Source organism: Anolis sagrei, chromosome X, assembly GCF_037176765.1.
Source record: "Anolis sagrei isolate rAnoSag1 chromosome X, rAnoSag1.mat, whole genome shotgun sequence".
NCBI classification, from domain to species: domain Eukaryota; kingdom Metazoa; phylum Chordata; class Lepidosauria; order Squamata; family Dactyloidae; genus Anolis; species Anolis sagrei.
This window is the reverse complement of record NC_090034.1, coordinates 86,359,257-86,374,590: the sequence shown is the minus strand read 5'-3', so window position 1 is coordinate 86,374,590 and position 15,334 is coordinate 86,359,257. Positions and strand designations below refer to the sequence as shown.

At 49.0% G+C, this 15,334-nt stretch overlaps 1 protein-coding gene across 1 annotated transcript; it reads left to right on the top strand.

Annotated features, from left to right (window-relative positions):
* Positions 1-1,798: 1,798 nt before the first annotated feature.
* MTF1 (metal regulatory transcription factor 1) lies at positions 1,799-14,204 on the top strand. The gene is made up of 11 exons (XM_060784009.2): positions 1,799-1,947; positions 3,257-3,742; positions 4,709-4,947; positions 5,243-5,374; positions 6,842-6,915; positions 7,317-7,450; positions 9,107-9,184; positions 10,169-10,265; positions 10,444-11,009; positions 12,242-12,305; positions 12,599-14,204. Exons 2-11 carry the CDS (start codon positions 3,305-3,307, stop codon positions 13,069-13,071), a joined length of 2,295 nt encoding a protein of 764 aa, XP_060639992.2. The 5' UTR covers positions 1,799-1,947; positions 3,257-3,304; the 3' UTR covers positions 13,072-14,204.
* The last annotated feature ends 1,130 nt before the right edge of the window (positions 14,205-15,334 follow it).

Here is a 15,334-nt window from a genome sequence, read left to right as displayed (position 1 = left end):
ATAAAGATGTTGAACAGGACCGGGCCCAGGACCAAACCCTGTGGCACTCCACTAGTCACTTCTTTCCAGGATGAAGAGGAACCATTGGTGAGCACCCTTTGGGTTTGGTTGCTTAACCAACTACAGATCCACTTAATAGTAGCATTATTTATGTATTTATTTCATATATTTATATCCCGCTTTCTCCCCACAAGGGGGACTCAGCGCAGCCTCATGAGCATCAGAGGATGCTAACAACATAAATACCATAAAAACTACAACTTACAATAAAATCATTTTAAAACATTGTACATCATCAATAAAATTTAACAATAAATTAATAGATTAACGTGCCAGTAAAACTGAGCCGGGAGAATCCATGTTGCAAAAATCCAAATTTCCTTTTCCTATTGCCGCTGGCCTCTAATCGAACACCTGGTCCCAGAGCCAGGTCTTCAGTTGTTTTCTAAAGGACAGGAGGGTGGTGACCAACCTGATGTCCTTAGGGAGAGAGTTCCACAGATGGGGGGCCACTGCCAAGAAGGCCCTGTCTCTCGTCCCCACCAACCGCGTTTGCGAGAGTGGTGGGATCGAGAGCAGGGCCTCTCCTGATGATCTTAAGCTTTGTGATGGTTCATAGCAGGAGATACGTTCGGACAGGTACACATTTGACTAGTTATGAGCCACGATGGCACAACGAGTTAAACCCCTGGGCTGGCTGAACTGCTGATCTGAAAGTCGGCAGTTTGAATCCGCGAGATGGGGTGAGCTCCTGTGTGCCTGCTCCAGCTTCCCATGTGGGGACATGAGAGAAACTTCTCACAGACATCCCCTGGGCAACATCTCACACCAGAAGTAACTTGCAGTTTCTCAACTTGCTTCTGACACAATAAAAATAATTTTAAAAATTGGCTATAGTTTGTTTGCAAGAAAGTCATGGGGGGTTTCATTAAAGGCCTTCCTGAAATCAAGATATGCTACATCCACAGCATTCCCTGCATCTACCAGGTTTGTAACTACCAAAAAAAGAGAGAAGATTATTTGAGAACACAGAAGTGCTGGACCACTCTCACAACCACCATGTCAGACTACACAGAGAAGCCACTGAAATCCACAAGCATGTGGACAATTTCAACAGAAAGGAAGAAACCATGAAAATGAACAAAATCTGGCTACCAGTATTAAAAAACTCAAAAATTACAACAGCAAAACAGCAGAGGGGAAACAAACAGGCACATAAAATCACTCTCAACAAAGGATTCCCCCCGGGCACTTCCAGGCCATTGAATGCTAATCAAGGTGATCAGCTGAAACATTCACAGCTAGCCCCAGCAGACAAAAGTCCTTTGTCTCACCCTGGTCATTCCACAGATATATAAACCCATTTTTCCTACTTCCAACAGACCTCACTACCTCTGAGGATGCTTGCCATAGATGCAGGCGAAACGTCAGGAGAAAAATTGCCTCCAGAACATGGCCATATAGCCCGGAAAAACCTACAACAACCCAATAATATATCTGTCATATCTGTTTCTCTATCATATCTGCGGCTGGATGGCCATCTGTCGGGACGGATCGAATTGTGTCGTCCAGCCTGGCAGGAAGGGGTTGGTCTGGATAGCCTTTGGGGTTCCCTTCCAACTTGAGTGGGGTACAGACAGCCTTCTCTAAAGACTTTTCCAGCAGAGGCTGAGTGGCCACCTGTCGGGAGGGCTTGGCTAGTGCGCACCTTCGAGAGAACGAGCGGAAGTTCCCTTCAGGGGCGGGACCTCAGTGGAATGCCACTCTCCCCCGGAGAGGCGTGGCCGGAAGTGGTGCCCTCCCGACGTGCGCTGCGCCGGGCGGAAGCGGAAGCGCGGCTGCTCGTACGACGAGGGAAGGGGCGACTCGATCGGGGCGCCATGGAGGCCGGGCACCGGAGGGCGCTGTTGATGCCGCGGATGCTGCTTCTCCTCTTCCCGGGAGCCGGTGAGGGAACCCCGTGACTTATTTTTCCTGTGCCCCCCATTCAGCACCCCCCCCCCTTTATCTTAGAGGCCTTTCGCCCTCTTTTTGAGTGAGGCGACCATTTAGATCCAGTTACGAGAGGGCTGTTCGAGACTGGCATAAGCTTCATTCTCTGGATATTTTCAAGCAGAGGCTGGATGGCCATCTGTCGGGAGGGTTTGGGTTGTGCCTTCCTTTATGACTGGGTGGCCCTTGAGGTCTCTTCCAAATTGATCTATCTCTTACATGCATTTCACTTAATCATATCCATCTATCTGTCATATCTCTGGCTGAATGGTCATCTTTTGGAAGGCCTAGGGATGTTGTTTTCTTGCCTGGCATAAAGGGGCTGGACTGGATGGCCCTTTGGGGTCCTTTCTAACTCTAGTGGAATACACTATGTAACACAGTTTTTGTTCCTGCATTTTAAATGTCATTTCCTAATTGGTTCTGTCATAAAAACATGAGAAAAGTTTGTTAAACTGTCAAAACTTTGTTTATTGTGGGAGGCACATTCTGCTAGAGCACATTGTAAATTTTTAAATTGCCTTGAACAGGCAGGATTACTTTTAATAAATGTGTGTTGTGGTGACAATTTTTATGCAATATTGTTTTGTTAATCTTATGGTTATGTTGATTTTCTTTGTATGTTTTGTGATGTTACCTGGGAACTGCTCTGAGTCCCCTCGGGGAGATAGAGTGGTATATAAATAAAGTATTATTATATTATTATTATTATTATTATTATTATTATTATTATTATTGTGATTATTATTATTATTTTACTCCATTTTTTTCAACGAATATCTCTTCATTGAGTCTCAACCAATTAAACATAGTTTGCTGCAGCCATGAAAACCAAGTTTCTGGAGTAGAACAACTCCTTTCAAAGTAAGGACTACACATTTAAACAGGAAATAACACTTTCAAACCAGGAACAGGACATTTTCTCAAATTTTGTTACATATTCATATAGACCCGGGGTGCAGTGGAGCCTCCTTCCATCTCTGGAGGTTTTCAAGCAGAGGCTGGATGGCCATCTGTCTGTGGGGGTTAGATGGCACCTTCTTTTATGGCAGGCAGGATTATTGTTAGAGTCTATTGTTTGTGAAGTGTCTGCAAAAGATTTAGAGCAGGCATGGGCAGACTTTGGCCCTCCAGGTGTTTTGGACTTGGAAGTTCAAGAGCCACCCAAACATAGACATGCCACTGTTTAATATCAGGTCTGTTGAGAAGCAGGTCTCCTTCTGCGGGACTCTTCTCACTGTGTTCCTGCCTCGTCCCTCTCCAGATGCACCGCCTGTGAGCCTCGCTGAGCGCCACTGAGCGCCGCTGAGCCATGGGGGAGCACAGCCCAGAGAATGTCATCTACTATGTGGTGGAGGAGGATGAAGAGGAGGACGAGGAGGAGGAGGACGCGTTGCTGAGGCTGGTGGGCCAGAATGGCCTGGCACCGTCCTCACCCCGGATGGTCTATGACCGGACCACCGTCCTCATTGAGCAGGACCGGGCCCCGCTGGAGGGCGAGGAGGAGGAGGAAGAAGAGGAGGAGGGGCCCGGCCCAGAGACCCTGCCTTTCCTGCCGGAGGGCCACGAAGACCGCTTCCAGGCTCTGATGGCCAGCCATGAGGGCGTCTCCCAGGGTTACGTGCAGCACATTATTTCCCCAGACCAGATCCACCTGACCATCCACCCTGGCTCCACTCCCATGCCACGCAACATCGAAGGGGCCACCCTCACACTGCAATCTGAGTGCCCTGAGACCAAGGTGAAGGAGGTGAGTGGCAGGTTCCATGCCCCAGAAGGGCACCCGCTGCCTTGGGCCACAGAGGCCTTGGTGCACCCTGTCTAGTTAGAAAAGTCTCACTGCTATCTCTCAGCTTGGATTCTGTGTTTGTGTCAGGCCCAGAGTTTCTTTGGATGGAAAGCATTGGTCGGCTGATTCATACCCCTGTTAAACTGCTACCCGCTTCCTGTGGCACCCGCCTACTTGCAAGCCAGGCCTTGCCTGTTTTTCCTGTTCTGAAAAGTGGCAGTGCAGAACTAGCTTTCTGTTTTGAATGTTTCTCCTGCTTTATTGGCCAGACTTTGCTGCTGTTACCAGAGTTTCCTCATTGAAGAGCAGCTCTTTAGCAGCAGGAGATCTAGCTGGTGCTCATCTCCCTTCTGCTGTTCACTAATCAGAGCATTCTGAGAGGTTGCCCAGAGGGGCCAGTTCAAGAGTGAATCCCTAAGGAAGGCCCTTGCAGGAGACCAGGTTTCAGGGTGAGGCTTTGGAACCTACAGAGCTGTCTGCTGAAGTTTTGGGTTTCTGCAAAAGGTCTCTTCTCTCCCTGAGGACAGTTTACTCTAATCTCACCCTGGCAGCCATCTAAAGAGCATCAGTACCTGGTGTGTGGGGAGATGGCGCCCAGGACACCCACAAAGTTGTATGTTGGTTCTCACTCAGCCTGTTCTCCCAGTCAGAGGCAGGCTGTGTGCTCAGGAATGCATGGGAAAGATGTGCCACTGGTGGCTCCCTTTCTCTATTGGATCTTGTTTGTTGTTCCCTGGTGGATATAAGAGCTTTGTGCTGGCAGGTTTGCTGTTGATGGCACCAGCCAAAGTTGGATGTCTTGCGAGGGCAGCTGAAGCATCTCCCCCACAAGAGCTGTCTCCTCTTCCTGCCATCCCCTATGGCACCTGCCCCACCTGACTGTGTTGTGTGGGAGACGTGGCATTATGTGTCTTTGTGTGTCTGCAGGTGAAGCGCTATCAGTGCACCTTTGAAGGCTGCCCTCGCACTTACAGTACTGCGGGCAACCTTCGCACCCACCAGAAGACACACCGGGGTGAGTACACCTTTGTGTGCAACCAGGAAGGCTGCGGGAAGGCCTTTCTCACGTCCTACAGCCTCAAAATCCACGTCCGAGTTCACACCAAGGAGAAGCCCTTCGAGTGCGACGTTCAGGGCTGCGAAAAGGCCTTCAATACACTGTACAGGTACGAACAGCCCTGGGGGCAAGAGCTGGCACTTTCCCTTCAGGGATTCCTCCTTCAGGTTGTGGATGCATTTTCTTAGCTGATCCCCATTAGCGTTTGAAAGAAGAACCCTCTTAGTGGGTTATTTTTTTTTCTGCTTCCCTGTCTGGCGTTTCTCTTGGTGCCAAGTGGAGGCTGGCCTTTTGAGTGTCTGCTGGCCATGGCACTCCTTTGTATTGTCAATCTTGCTGCAGAACAGACCCATATAAATGGAGACCCCGCTGTTTCCATCCCCTCCCCCCTACTTCTCATGTAGGTTGAAAGCCCACCAGAGGCTCCACACGGGGAAGACGTTTAACTGTGAATCTGAGGGTTGCAGCAAGTACTTCACCACACTGAGCGATCTGCGGAAACACATTCGGACTCACACTGGAGAGAAGCCATTCAGGTGACTCTCCAAGCAGGGGGTGGAGGTGGGTGGGGGGAGGAGAGCCTTGGGTTACTTCCAATATTTGCTGTGACATCCCCTTGATCTCAGACATTTCTAAGGTTTGAACCGCAGCTTTTTTTGAACTCCATGATTCTCTATAGATTCCCAGGCAAGGCCACATTCTGGCTGACAGAACACCTTCTCATCCTGGCTCTCCAGAGTGTTCCCTTCTGGAGTGATCTTGCAAATCAAAATCTCCGGGGCCCCGTAGAATTTATGTTGCATGTAGTTAAAAGAACCAATAGCTGTAGCTTTTGCAACTTGCTCAGGAGGAAGGCTTCAAGTACAGGGTGAAGCAGCATAACTTCCTTTTTTCAAAACTTAATAAAACCCATTGTATGAATCAGATTTTTTGATTTTTTTAATAATGTAGGCGCATACCTAAAGTTTTGTTTTACATAGTTTTGAAGAGCAAATTAGGTAGGTGACACCCCCATTCTCCATACACTGAGTAAACTGATTTCTGGCGTTTGTAATGACTCTTGCCAGCATAGCAGGTATTATGTTGGCAGTTTCTTCCTGAATGTTGGTCTTCAAATCTTGTAGGGTCCTTGGACGGTTCACATAAACCCGGGATTTCAAAAAACCCCATAGAAAAAAATCACAAGGGACCAAATCTGGAGAGTGGGCCGGCTACTCCAAATCCGCTCGAAAAGTAGGCCTCAATGCCAAAAGCGTGCTCCTCACTGTTCCAATGCATGATGGTGACTGAACTGTGTCAGGACAAAACTTTATACTCCGCCCCTCAATGAGACCACTAGCGCTCCGCTACGTCTTCAACCGACTTTTTTTTTTTGTCGTGTCAGGAGCGACTTGAGAAACTGCAAGTCGCTTCTGGTGTGAGAGAATTGATCGTCTGCAAGGACGTTGCCCAGGGGACACTCGGATGATTTGATGTCTTTATCATCCTTGTGGGAGGCTTCTCTCATGTCCCCGTATGAGGAGCGGGAGCTGATAGAGGGAGCTCATCCCCCTCTCCCCAGATTCGAACCTGCGACCTGTCGGTCTTCAGTCCTGCCAGCACAGGGGTTTAACCCACTGCGCCACCGGGGGCTCCCGGTGACTTCAACCGAATGAATGGCGTGCGTTTTAAAAAAGGAAGTTATGCTGCCTCACCCTGTATTTAGCCGCAGTGTGGGAGGAAGTTGCTCCTGCAAAACTTTCCTACACTAATGACCCAGAGTGGTAAAAGAGCCCCTTTCAGTCTAGAAGCTGAGACCCCAGTTGGCTTCCTCCCTCATTCCCTTCCTCCCTCCATACTGGTTTCTTTGGTGACAGCCAATGGTCTGGGTCCATTCCCCTTCTGAGGAGGCTTCTTCTGCCCTGAAATGGAATTAAAGCTGGCCTCCTGCTGTAGCAGCAGGAGGCAGAAACTACTAATTCTGCAGGGAACCTCAGGTTGTGCTCTCCTCCCTTTTGCTAAAGGTGTGACCACGATGGCTGCGGAAAAGCTTTTGCTGCAAGCCACCACCTGAAGACACATGTCAGGACACACACTGGTAAGCTGTGGCGTAGAGTGACTCATTGGCCTTAATGGTGTGTCCCAAATAATGCTGTCCTCTGAGTGCTGATATCCTCTGGCAGAGGCATTTCCTGATCCCTGTATGAGTTGCATCTGGGAGGGTAAATCGCTTAAATCACAGAAAGCTCAATCTAGGGATGTGTGGGTCTGGTTTTGATAGTTTGTTTTTTGGGGGATGTGGTGTCTTTATGTTGCATACTGCTTTTAACTGTGGGGTTATAGCTTAACTGTAAGAGGGATTGAGAAGGTTTATAGAAGAGCCTCTTCAAGAGATGTGCTGCTGGTGGTGGCAATGATGAGCTGCAGCGAACCTAACACTTTGAGGCTGATACTTGCTCACTGTGGATGCTTCCCTCTTCTTCCTCCTCCTTGCTCCAGGCGAGAGACCCTTCTTCTGCCCCAGCAATGGCTGTGAGAAAACTTTCAGCACACAGTACAGCCTCAAGAGCCACATGAAGGGACACGAGAAAGGGCCCTCCTACACCTTGCTTTCCAGCACCAACCTCTCGGAGGTGTGTACTTCTACTTTTCCCTTTGAAAGTCACACACTTTTGCTGTGCCATCTTTAGTCCGGAGGCCTCTATTCTGGGGGTGCCTTTCAGAGCAAGAAATCGCCAAGACTTTTGGAGAACTCCTCCTGTTTTGATATGCTGCAACTGATATTGTGCTGTGGAGAATGGGTTTCCAGGGGCACTCTTTAACATTGTGACTAGCTAACTGTTAGGGAAAACTATCCTAAAATGAAGCAGAGCATCCAAAAACAAACAGGATACAAAAGTTGAGCATCAGCTGACTAGCGAGGAGAGTGTGAAGTGCTGTGTGATGTGACTATAAAGAATTCAGAGCTTAGGAGGCAAACATGCAGAGTCCAATCTTTTAAAAAATCACAAAATGTTTTTTACAATAATAAGTATTGTATATACTCGAGTATATACAATATAAGCCAAAATTTTCAGCCCTTTTTTAGGTTGAAAAGGTCCCCCTCAGCTTATACTCGAGTCAAGGTTATTTATTATTTTACTCTGTTATTATTATTTTTATTACATTTATTATTTTACTCTTATTATTATTACTATTATTACATTGATTATTTTATTATTATTACATTTATCATTTTACTCTATTATTATTACATTTATTATTTTACTCTATTATTGTTGTTAAATTTATTAATTTACTCTATTATTATTGGAAGGATACATAGGCACATTTACAGTGAAGAAGGTTAGAATAAAAATTTAATCAGAGTTGGAAAGTCTTATTTTAAATTAGTGTTATATAAATATTCAAAAACATTTAACCTACTGATACCTCAGTTAATGTAATTGTACTGGTATTTATTTTTATTTTCAAATTTACCAGTAGTTGCTGCATTTCCCATCCTCAGCTACTACTGGAGTCAATTCGTTCTCCCAGTTTTTTGTGGTAAAATTAGGTGTCTCGGCTTATATTTGGGCCAGCTTATACTCAAGTATATACAGTAACTGCTTTTCTTAATAATCAAGAACTGGCTCTGACCTACTCTAACACCCATCTCTTCTACGGTTTCAAAGAGAGAGGAAAAACATCAACCACTGCATCTCTCCTGACACACAAGCAGAGAGAGATCTCAAAGCACACAGCACATACTCTCCATACTAAAGTGAAAGAAGGCAGAAGGCAGATTCAAAAAGGCTTGCAGTAGAAAAGTATCCATTCTAAATAATCAGAATGAGAGCAGAAAGAGAGATGAAAAAGATACATTCCCAGCTGTCATTCAGGAGACATCAGGAAGGGGAACCCTCAGACTATTTTAAACTAAGTATTCCTCATTGAGGACTTGAGACTTGGACAGTGTGGGGTCGAATCCTAACAATAACTTGATCTGAACATCACAGACATCATACATAGAAGTGCCATTTGCAGTAATGTGTTGAGCTCCTATGCTGGAATTCCTGAAAAATGAGTTTTGCACAATCAGAGAGGGGCCTTGGATTGCAGGCAGACCCTTCAGTTAGTTGTATTGTGGAGAAAAGAGCCCAAGTAGGCCTGGGTTCCAGAGAAAGAATTGTCAGAGACAGTCCAAGGGGAGGGAGTCCTGAGTAAGGAGGGCAGGATGCTGGCTGCGGGGTTGCTGGCCCTGGAGGCCAAATGTTCTTCTTAATACCAGCCTTCTCTCTTCTGCCCAGGACACAAACCACTCTCTCTGCCTGAGTGACCTGAGCCTCATGTCCACAGATTCAGAACTGCGGGATAATTTGAATGCAGTGAGTATCTCACCCATGTGGCGGTGATGGTGGCATTGTAGGCTGTGCCTGCCTTTTTATTATATTTGCTGGTGAGCCTGCGATGCCCTTAAGAGCAGGCGGTCTTCCTGTGCCTCTCTAGGGCTGGGGGCATCAAGAGGAAGCACTGCCAAGGGATGCCCATTTCAGGGCTTTGGTGTTTTTCTTTCCAGAGACTGGTTTTTATTGCTTTGTGGGTTTTTTTTGTTTTTTTTTTGTTTTGCCTTTTTATTATCAGAATTATTCTGAATAGTGCTACACAAAATTATACAAACATTCAAAACATTTTCCATTAGTAACACATGTTTTCATCATTTCCCCTTTCTCCCTCTCTCCCCTCCCTGGGAACAGTTTACAAATTTTGCTGTACTTATTACGATTGTTCAGTCATTGTTTAATTCCCAATATTTATCTTTCCCCTTTATTCTGTAAATTAAGCCTTTCCATTTTGCCTCCCATGATTTTCTGAATTGGCCCGTCCTGTAGTAAATTTTCCTTTTGCTAATGTAGTTTTGGAGGAGGTAGTATGCTAAATATTTATGCTATGTTTTTGTGTACCATTTCTGTTGCACCTTCTAGCCTAAAGTGACTGAGGCTTTAATTGCATCTAACATGTAATTTATTATTCCATCCAATTTTTAAGACCTCCCTTTGCCTTCAATTTTCTGGAGGAAAAAATGTGTCTTGTTCCAATCTATTTTTATTCCTGATAGTTCCTCCGTTTCCTTCTTAATTACTTTATTGAACTTTAGTATTTTTTCACAATTCCACCACATGTGTATATATGTTCCGGTTTTCCCACAGCTGTGCCAACATTGTTTTGGGGAGTTTTTGTTATGTGAGCTAATTGCACAGGAGTTTTGTACTATTTTGTCTGGCCTTGAGTGTGTGGTTGCAGGGCCCTCAAGCTCCAGTGTAAGGCCTGCTGACAGGACATGCCTCACCTTTCCCTCCCATTGCACCCAGATGCAGGGCCAAGACCTGAGCGCCATCCCACCAGCAAGCATCTTCATGTTCCAGAGCCCAGAGCCGGCTGCCAGCCAGGAGGACTGCCAACCAGCAGGTAGGCAGAATCGGAGCTGTTGGGGCAGGACAGCCATTGAGAGAGGCACCCTTCCCCTTGCAAAGACCCCTTTGGAAGGACAGAGTAGAGTCAGAGAACTGTGAGATGCAGTTGGGCTCTTTTGTACAAGCCCTCCCCCTCCCCGAGCTCTTTCTCACTACCTCCTTGTTTGATGCAGACTCCTTGATCGAAGATTTTGAAGGCGACACAGAGCTGGACGCTTCTGCAACCCCTGTCGAGACCTCACCCCCATCGCTCTCCCTGCCGCTGGTCCTGCAGCTGGGCATCTCTGAGCCTCCCACTCCGGCGCCTCCTGCTGTCCCTGTAGCTGGTGGCCCTCCGCAAGGGGCCTTTGGCACACCCACCCCCCTCCTCCTGGCCCCTGAAGTGCCTGCCTCTAACAACACCCCATTTGCAGCCAATCCCCAGGACTTCCTGCAGCACATTCAGACACCGTCTGCTCAGCCAGCTGAAGTGGGATTCCCTGTGGCCACAGGGCCTGCCCCACCTGCTCCTGCTCCCACTGTGAGCATTGCTGCTGCTGCTGCTGCTGCTGCTACTGCTGCCACCGAGGTCCAGGCGGTGCCCCTGGGGGGAAGCTCTGTGCTGGCTGGCAGCCCCACCATCACCCTGATGCCCTCCCAGAGCACGGCCCTCCTTCAGTCCAGCATCGTCATGGGGGAACAGAACCTTCAGTGGATCTTGAATGGGGCTACTGGGGTGCCCCAGAGCAAGGAGCAGATGGTGAGTGCTGGGGGAGCCAGGGCTAGCGGGATCCTCAGATGGGGCAGGGGAGAGTGCATGGCCAGCTCTGGGCAGGTCCAGAAAGGTCAGTGGGGCTAGCTGTGTGCTCTCTGCTCCCAGAGGGTGGGGTGGGTTGGTTAGAGCTTTACCTTCCTTACCATGAGTAGAATCATAGAATTGGAAGAGGCCTCGTGGGCCATGCAGTCCAACTCCCTGCCAAGAAGCAGGAAAATCGCATTCAAAGTACCCCTGACAGATGGCCATCCAGCCTCTGTTTAAAAGGCTCCAAAGAAGGAGCCTACACCACACTCGGGGCAGAGAGTTCCACTGCTGAACAGCTCTCAGGAAGTTCTTCCTAACACTCAGGTGGAATCTCCTTTCCTGTATTTTGAAGCCACTGTTCCATGTCCTAGTCTCTAGGGCGGCAGAAAACAAGCTTGCTCCCTCCTCCCTATGACTTGCCCTCACATATTGATCCATGGCCCTCATCATGTCTCCTCTCAGCCTTCTCTTTTTCAAGCTAAACATGCCCAGCTCTTTAAGCCACTCCTCATAGGGCCTGTTCTCCAGACCCTTGATCAGGGGTCCTCAAACTAAGGCCCAGGGGCCAGATACGGCCCTCCAAGGTCATTTACCCGGCCCTCGCTCAGAGTCAACCTAAGTCTGAAACACCTTGAAAGCACACAACAACAACAACAACAACCCTACCTCATCAGCCAAAAGCAGACCCACGCTTTCCATTGAAATACTAATAAGTTTATATTTGTTAAAATTGTTCATTTTAATTATTGTATTGTTTTTAAGTGTTTTTTGCACTACAAATAAGATGTGTGCAGTGTGCATAGGAATTCATTTATTTATTTTTTCAAATTATAATCCGGCCCTCCAACAGTTTGAGGGACTGTGTCCTGGCCCTCTGTTTAAAAAGTTTGAGGACTCCTGCCCTTGATCATTCTAGTTGCCTTCCTCTGGACACATTCCAGCTTGTCAACATCTCCCTTCAATTGCGGTGCCCAGAATTGGACACATTCTGATTCCATGTGTGGTCTGACCAAGGCAGAATAGAGGGGCAGCATGACTTCCCTTAATGTAGTCACTAGACTCCTATTTATGGGGGCCAAATTCCCATTGACTTTTTTTTTTTTTGCTGCTGCTGCTGCTGCATGACATTGTTTACTTGTGTTTAACTTGTTGTCCATGAGAGATACCAATGGCTTGTTCTCTTCCCAAAGCCCCAGGCTCCGGTGCTGGAGAAGGTCTTCTTTACAGCTGCCCTTCCCGTTTCTGGCAATGGAGGTAAGGAAGCACCCATTGAGGAGGAAGAGGCTGTCACTCTCTGCCTGCTGGCTCACTTAGTATTGGGAGCCCCTTGCTACTCCAACCACTGCTGCCACCCCTTGGGTCATTGTGGGGCCCAGGACTCCCTCCCTCCCTGTTGCATCCAATATGGGAAGGCATGCAGGCCTGGTGGGAGCCCCTGCCCCAGTTTTGCTAGAGGGGCACCCAGCCCTTCTGGTCCTTTGCCTGATCCCAAGCTTTGTTTGCCTGCTTCCTGCCCCCCAAGTGACCGTGTGCCTCTGTGTCTGCAGGGAGCTCCGTACAGCAGATCGGCCTGAGTCTCCCTGTGATCATCATCAAGCAGGAGGAGGCCTGCCAGTGCCAGTGCGCCTGCCGCGACTCCGCCAAGGACAAAGCCGCCGCTGCTGCTGCTGCCGCCAGCAGCACCAGTGACAACAGCAGCAAGAGTTGCCCCCCCTCCTCCTCCTCCTCCTCCACTCTGGGAGGGCCACCTGCTGCCTTCCCTGCTCCCCTGGCCACCAGCGCCCCCTCTGCTGGATCACTTCCCCCGACAGCTGCGTTTGAGACAAGCGCTCTGGTGGGAGGGAACCCCTTGGACTCCCCCCAGAACCAGTCCTTAAGTGCCATGGATGTCTCCGACTTCCTCTCCCTCCAGAGTCCCTCCGAGAGCCCCTCTGCCCTGATCCCCCTCGAGGCCCTGCTGCAAGGGGTGGAGGAGGAGGGGGATGGGGCACTGGAACCCAGAAGTGGCTTCCCCAAGTGAGGAGGCCCTTCCAGACTCAGGAAGGCGCAAGGAGCAGGTTGAGAGAGATGCCTGGATCTTTCCCAGACAGAAAAGGAGGAAAAGGCCGAGGCCAAGGGGAAAGAGCCCCACCTGGACTCTTCGGTCACTTTGGCCCTTTACAGTGCCACTGGGCATAGAACCGGTCACTTTGAGAGGGGGATGTTGTGGGATGACTTCCCTTGAGTTGCACCTTGTTGCCACAGAAGAGGTGCTGGTTTTGGGGAGGACGTGCAGCTCCCAAGGATCTCTTTGCAGTCTCTGAGTGTGCGCTAGAAAAGGGCGAAGGGGAACGGCATATGGGGGCCCTCATGGGAGGGGCATCTGCACTTTGTAGAGCGGTTGCATTGGTGTTGGTGGTGTCCCGGCTTCAGCGGCAGGGAGAAGGGCAGCAGTAGCCTCATGGGTCTCTCTCTTTCCAGGGCTCCTCACTCCACTGGGTTGCTCTCAGGAGGCTGGCAGGCTAGCCTGGTGCCTCCTCTTTTTTGCACATAGGCCCATGGTCTGGTTCCATGTCACTGCTGGGTGTCCTCCGCTTGGTAGGTCTCCAGCCGAAAGGCAGCACCCTGCTGCCTCTCCAGAGCAGCCACCTGGGTGTTTACATGAGTAGCCCAGGACCTTAGAGAGTTTGCACTGCCACAGTTTTGTCAGAACTGCTCACCCGGTGCAGTGGACAGTGGCACAGAAGGGAGGCTCCCATACAAGCTTGGCAGGCATTTGCTCTCGGCTGGTGGAAGTCCCTATGACATGTTAGTCTTGGTCAAGGGGAGCTGGTCTTGCCATGGGGAACAATTTGGCTAGTGAAGGTGTGGCAGTGTCCTTGGGCCTGTGATGTCCTTGCGCCATTTCTGAGCAAGTCTCCCCTTTACGCCGCGCAGATGGATGCTCACCAGGCCATCCTATGGCCCTTCCCAAGGCTCCATCTGCTCCTGCTGATTACTGGCCTCTGCGTTCAGGTCGGTGAATTCAAGAGTGCATCCATTTTTTATCTTCTAACTTTACTCAGGGTAAACTCCTAACATAGCCTCCCCTTGCCCCACCCAGAAGCCTGTAAGGTCTTGAGAAGTCTCCTTTTAAAAAATGCTTTATTTATCTGCCATTTTCTTAGTTGTTGTTTGAAGAAGTTTGATCCCATTGCTCCTGTTACTCTTTATCTGATTAGGCAGCTGCCCCTTTGCTGTTCTGAGAAAAGAGAGCCTTCCCTGACTGTGGGGTCAGGGTCTCATCAGGCGGCCGCAGCCAGGAAGAGTCCAGCTGGATGGCACGAGGCATTGGCTGGCATAGCGGGGGGCCTTGCTGAGTATGTGTGTGTGTGTGTGTGTTTGTTGGCTGTCTTGCTGTCCTTTGGCCTGTTCATCTCCCAGGCCTTGGTACTTCCCTTTCTGGTGTGTGCCGATGCTTAGCCCTCCCCAGAGGCTTCCTAGCAGACAGAAGATGATTCCTCTTGTCCTTCTTTTGTGCCCATGAGACAAACATTACCCGAGATCTGCCTTGGTTTGGCATGGATGCCCTGTGTTGGGCCATTAGCCTTGGAGTGGATGCTGAAGGCCTTGCTTGGGGTGGGGTGGATGTAGTGAGGCCCCCTCCCACCTTTTATGTAGAGTTAAGATCCCCCTCCCTGTTCAGGAAGCACTGCTTCTGTCATGTTGAGAAACCAGAACCTGGATAGCTCTGTTGGGAGGGTGAGGGGCACTCTTCTACCCAGCCCGGATTTGAGGAGGAAGATAATACCTGGAGTCTGTTGCATTGGGTGGAAGCTGCTGCTGGAAACTAGCAAAGGGAAGTAGTTCTTTGCTGTTCCTTTGACACTAACTTGCTGGGCTCTGAAATGCACTTTAGTTCTCTTTTTACGCTGATTGCTGCAATTTCCTTTGTAAATAATAACTGTCCAGAGTTCTTAGGGTGGTTTCCCCCATTGCTCTGATAGAAGTTAAGGCAGATGTGCAAGGAAAGAAGAGAAAAGGAAAAAGAGCACTTAATCTCTGTGCAATATGTGTAGCTAGAAGGGGCACCCTTGTTCACCCATCTCTCTGTGCACCCTGGAATGATTCGGGTGGAAGCCCTGACCTCCGCTGCTGCTCCCCTCTGTTTAATGCATTGTGAAGCAAATGCCCCATCTATGCAAAAAAAACCCCATGAGGAGCCAACAGGAATGGGTCCAGCCGCTCTTTCCAAGGCAGGAGAGGTCTTAGGCTCAGAAGCGGCTGCAGCTTGACTCTTCAGGGGAGCACAATCAAACCACGGC

Coding starts and splice junctions, on each gene's coding strand:
- MTF1 (XM_060784009.2), top strand. CDS start 3,305: ATGGGGGAGCACAGCCCAGAGAATGTCATCTACTATGTGGTGGAGGAG. Junction 6,916..7,316: donor ACATGTCAGGACACACACTG/GTAAGCTGTGGC, acceptor TCCTTGCTCCAG/GCGAGAGACCCTTCTTCTGC. Junction 10,266..10,443: donor GGAGGACTGCCAACCAGCAG/GTAGGCAGAATC, acceptor TGTTTGATGCAG/ACTCCTTGATCGAAGATTTT.